The sequence below is a fragment of the Limulus polyphemus genome, unplaced genomic scaffold (assembly GCF_000517525.1).
Source record: "Limulus polyphemus unplaced genomic scaffold, Limulus_polyphemus-2.1.2 Scaffold1529, whole genome shotgun sequence".
NCBI classification, from domain to species: Eukaryota; Metazoa; Arthropoda; class Merostomata; order Xiphosura; family Limulidae; genus Limulus; species Limulus polyphemus.
The window spans coordinates 119,974-125,801 of record NW_013667139.1 but is presented as its reverse complement, the minus strand read 5'-3'; the positions used below and the strand labels follow the sequence as shown (position 1 = coordinate 125,801).

At 32.2% G+C, this 5,828-nt stretch overlaps 1 protein-coding gene across 4 annotated transcripts in view; it reads right to left on the bottom strand.

Moving 5' to 3' along the window:
* The window catches only part of LOC106463955, a 43,424-nt gene that overhangs the window by 32,454 nt on the left and 5,142 nt on the right, over positions 1–5,828 (bottom strand). For 3 of the 4 annotated variants that reach the window (XM_022391592.1, XM_022391594.1, XM_022391593.1), the window contains exons 2-3: positions 3,421–4,300; positions 197–313 (exon numbers count right to left, since the gene is read on the bottom strand). In XM_022391592.1, coding sequence (XP_022247300.1) covers positions 197–313; positions 3,421–4,298 — 995 coding nt within the window. In that variant the 5' untranslated portion in view covers positions 4,299–4,300. Of the gene's footprint in view, positions 1–196; positions 314–600; positions 1,218–3,420; positions 4,301–5,828 lie in introns of those variants that run through there. The other variant, XM_022391595.1, reaches the window with a different exon arrangement.

The window sequence follows — 5,828 nt, the reverse complement described above, 5'->3', positions numbered from 1 at the left end:
TCTGAATCATCTGGGGAAAGTCTTCCATGAAATTAAAAATATCTATAAATATTTACCGGTCCTTAGCAGTATCTGAATCATCTGGGGAAAGTCTTCCATGAATTAAAAATATCTATAAATATTTACCGGTCCTTAGCAGTATCTGAATCATCTGGGGAAAGTCTTCCATGAATTAAAAATATCTATAAATATTTACCGGTCCTTAGCAGTATCTGAATCATCTGGGGAAAGTCTCCCATGTATGATGGTTTTGTCTTTCTCCACATTAACCACTTTGTCAGTTTTCTTCAGGTTGTAATCCTTATTTTCATTCCTTCAATATAATATTTATTTCCACTGAGTAGAATATTCCACACAAATGTAGTTTTTGATTACTATTTATACTACTAATACTGATTATTTTCTAACATTTATGCACTACGTAAGCGATACATCAACTCCACAAAACTATTAAATCAGCAATACAATAAAAATAACCAAAACCAGTAGCATGGAGGTAATATCATAAAATGAATAGCTACTAATTTACATATACGTAATCCATGAACAGATAACTTGATAAAAATACATATATATAACAAAGGAATATATATAACTTACGTCTGAATATTATTATTAGACTTATATTTGTACAAAAGCGCCGCATATTCAGAAATTTCACATTCAATTGATGGCATTTCACACAACTTTGATTCTTTAGCAAGTTCAATATGTACGTTAATCATATGGTGATAAATATCATACAGTCACAATTAATATTATTGTTTTTCTCTAAAACGATGAAGTTGAGAAATTAAATGAAGGATACCACCTAAAGAAGACTATTCTAGTTCGCAGTTCACTAGACTACATGGTTGTCGTGGGTGAATTAAATCAATAACGTTGTGTGTTACGACGTTAGGGAGAATATGATAGTTTACAGATTTTAAAATAAAAACGTGATAACCGGTGTATATCACAAGAATTTGTACAAAAATTCAAATTCACGAAATACACAAATATCTGCTTATTTTGTTTTCTTATTCTGCAGCTACTATATTTCTCGTATGGTAATATACGCTATAGATAAGATAACGCATGCTCAGTCAACTCTGTCACAAGAAGCAGGACGCCTAACACATACAAGAAAATCAATAGCAGCAGCTTGAAAATGTCGTCCAACTTTCTTATCTTTTCAGCAACATTTGTCTTAACAAATAAGTAAAATTAAAATGACTGAGTATTAATTATCTTACACTAATCCCTAATTTCTTAAGCTTCAACACCACTAATTCATTATGATGTATTAGATGTACAGTTCTTTACTCATCACCAATAACCTACAATACTTTAACCTGTCACAATTACTTATCCAACGTTCTTTCTATTACTTATGACTGCGTGTTTGTAGCGAACTAAATCAGTGGTAGGATCGTTTTTCCTAAATTTCTTGATATAAGAATTGTTAATAAAAAAGTACACATATTTTTGAAACTCCGAAAATGTTACAATACGTTATTTCTGGTGATAAAAATCTTCATGTGTTATTTTCAGTTTACACCTGTACCATTAACGAAAAACAAAAAACTTAAAATATGGATATAAAAATGCTACATTAAACTAAAACAAACTGGTTTGCTCCAGTTACTGGTTGTTTATTAAATGTTACGAAATTTTACTAGAGGTTAACGTTGTTACATAGGCCCGGCATGGCCAAGTGGTTAGGGCGTTCGAGGGTCGCGGGTTCGAATCCCCGTCACACCAAACATGCTCACCTCCGCCATTGCCTGGTCCCAAGTCCAGGATGAGAAAGGAGGAGGGTTAGGCGCGGGGCTAGCAACTCCACCCCGTAAAAACCAACCTGCTACAAGTAACTGCAACAACAACAACTTTCCGTTAGTGAGGTGTTGTTGCGGCCCTATGCTCCACTGGGAGTTTAGTTACTGTCTCTTTATTGAATGAATCGAAGTTATCAAAAATCGCACTAGATGGTTAACGTTGTTATATGCAAATTTGTTTTAGTTACTGGCTATTTATTGAATGTATCTTAGTTATCGTCACAGACTGCACTAAATAGTTAACGTTGTTACATTTGGGTTTATTTTAATTACTGTCTGTTTATTCAGTTTATTGAAGTTATAAAACATTTCACCCTATAGACACTTTTTTTTTCACATTAATTCTGTACACAAAATTATCTTATTTGCGCTGTACACACATTTTCTCTTACTCATTGTGCTACACATACTTCGGTCTCTTATTCAGATTTTTAGGCTAAACAAAGTAAACCGACATGAGCACAGAAGTGGTGCTGGAGCCTTGCCAAAATTTACCACCAGGATAAATATCTCACATTCAAAACCTAATTTCCATTTTTGCGAATCTATTTTAAATAAAAATAATATACGCAGCACTAATTATTTAAATTAAAGTAAGGAATAAACAACTGGGAACTATATATATCTAATAATTTTAGTCTCCTTCAACTTCAGTTTTAGTAACAATTGTCAGCAAACAGTGTGTAAAAACTTTAATTTTTACAATGCTTTGTATACCTCCTGTCCTTCCAGCATGAATAAATAAAACAAAAGCAGACTTTATTGTATATTATGTAAATTATAAGTTTCAAAAACGTGTATATTTTAAACACACAGTATCATAGTAAAATGTATTTTCAAAAGTGTTTTAATGCCATATTTGTGTGTCATAATAACATTTCACCACTTAATGCTCTGAGCCTGCTGTTGAGTTGGAGTAGTCACATGGTGCCTGATACCACTTCCTGATGGAGAGTGACAGTGTATGTGATGAGCAGTCTGGGCTAGCTCTACCAGTGGACACAGAAAGCCAGAACATCCTCTGACACTCTCAGAGTTTGGTTATGAAAGACAATTAGTTCTGGAAGTAGATTAAATAACTTATTTTTTATATAAGCATTTTTAGTTTCGTGAAGTGTCAGGGCTCAACCGCAACTTAAGGTGCTACAGCAGTGATCCAGTTCACTCTGGGAGTACTACACCACTGTGTGCCACAGCAGTGATCCAGTTCACTCTGGAAGTACTACACCACTGGACAAAATCTTACTCACAGTATATGACTCTTATTAGATTAAACAACATAAACTTACATGAGATCTTATTCAAACATAAGATTGTTAGGCTAAACAAAGTAAACTCAAATGTGCTTCCCTTGACAATATGTTATGCTACCTTAATAAGTATACAAGGTCATGCTACACTGTAAAGCAAGGTTACACAAGAATTGCTATAAAAATGTGCATTTCCTAATTAAAAACACTAAACTTACATAGGCTATCATTTAGAAAGTACATAGATAATAAACATTATGTATTGGAGGCTAAGCACATTTTCTAGCTAAGCCAACATTTCCTCACTATAATTACATTCACAGCAAAATAATACCCAGGTAGACAGAACATACCAAAGGTCGGAAAAGAACTCTCCAAGCTGTTTCTTTGTTGAGACCTTGTCATCTACTAAGATGGAAGTTTCAGGTTTGTGTATCAATATTTGATCATCTGGACTAAGAGGAGAAATAGGAGAAGCTTCACTTCCTGAAACATCAATGTATCCAGAATCTCCTGCTTCATCTGATTTAAAACCAACTTCCATATTTTGAGCATTTTCACTATCATAATCTCCACTTTTGACCATTTCATCATCCAAAGTATTTTCACTTAACAGAAAAGAATGGCATTTGTTTTCCTTTTCTAGGGATTCAGACATTAATGGCTCACATCTGCTACATGCATTGCTTATGTTTGTAAGATTATTATTTAAGGAACCCTTAGTTTCTTGTACATCTTGGATGTTTGCTATTTCTCCCTGATGTAACACGTTGTCTGACAACAGTTCTGTATTTGTAACTGTTTCACTGCCATAAGAATTCACTATGTTTTTCATGACAGTGTTCTGAGGAATGTGTAGACCAGAGGATATGGCTGTGGCTTCATCAGAGTCTTTTAGTTGTTCTCGCTTTTTAATAACCTTTCTAACCATTTCCTGACTGTCTATGTGAGGTAGAACAAGGAATGGGTCAGATGATTCTTTGTGATTGTTGTACAGGTATGTATCAACATAGCTGTTTTGTGGTGTATAAAAACCATAATTGTGTGTTGGTGTTAGCTGAGCATTTAGTTGTTCATTTCTAACTTCTAGTAAAGGTGCTAAAACTGTGGCATTATCTCCAGTAAGTCCTAAATTTTTATTTTCTTCTGAAACACTTTTGGATTTTTCATACTGAATGTCTGTTTCAATCTCTTCCTTTGGTAAGCTGTTCATATGGTCTTTGTTTGACATGCCTACAATAACAGGTAAAAAAAAAAGTTCAGTTGCATCTCTTAGGTGTAAATGTTTATCTAATAAAATTATGAGAGTGTACAACTAATAATATACTACTCATCAAGGACAGCAAGACATGAGAAAAATGTTAAAATAAGCTTTGAATTACAACACTGCCTAAAAAAAACAAAGTATTAAGTAATTAAATATCCAATGTTATACTTCTGATAACCTTCCTTAACCAAATCAAAAGTATCAGTGAATGTGATGGCCAAAAAATTTCTATTAAGACATCCTCATCAGGATCAAACCTTCCAAAACCATCACACAACTTGGCCATATATATATATATAAAACGAAATATTACAAAGTTTTATCTATAGAAGACAAAACACACAAGTTTTGCTTTATATACTTACAATACATTACATGTACCTAGTTAAAATATTTATAAAACCAATATGTTTAGTTGAAAGATTTTTCTGAATAATAACATCTCTTTCACTGTCACATTATAGATAAACAATTCTTCTGGTGTCAAGTTTATTTTGAGATACACAATAAAAACAAAAAGACATGTTTTAATATTTTCTATTTATCTAAAATGTTTGAATGGAAATATTCTTTCTTCATGGTGTTACAAAATTCCCAACTCATTATTCAAGGCTAAAGTGTGTGTCCCATATATATACAAATATTTAAACCTCATGACATTAAAGGATAATAATGTAAAAGGTGATTATTGGTTTTAAAACCCTAAATATATTTTAAACTCCACACACACACACACAATGCACATTTTAATTAAATCTTCAATGAGGAAAATAAAAAATATTCTATTCTAAAAAGATGAGAAAATAAAATCTTTACACTCATATTGTAATTTAAAACTCACTAGGTACATCCTCTTTATAACAAGGTAAAAAAATACATATACACGTACAGGTACATTATAAACCTGTGAAACTGGTTTTGACACTCCCACAGCTGTACATGAACAATTCTAAGGCCACTCCCTGTTTATAATCTAATACACCTGTTCATGCAACACTGTATGGGTATAAACAAAGCTCATTAGTTAATGCAGTCTGTCATGCAATACACTTAACACAGAAATAATACATCCTTCATTCAAGACCTCTGAGGCAAAGACGACACACAATGAAGGTTTTCCATTGAAAAGTGTCACTATAAAACGAGTTTAGCACACTGTTATAGTCAATTCTTTAAATATGAAAGAGAGATTGATATGTCAGCCCCTAAATAATTTTTACAATACTGTTCATTATAGAAACTTGGATAAATATTTATTTCTAACATAGTGTTTACAACACAGTTAATTTTTTTCTTCATGCAAAAAATTACTCTTACAGTAAATATCACATACACAATAATATTCATGAATTGTGTGTGTGTTTATATATATATATATATATATATATATACACACACACACAATTCATGAATATTATTGTGTATGTGATATTTACTGTAAGAGTAATTTTTTGCATGAAGAAAAAAATTAACTGTGTTGTAAACACTATGTTA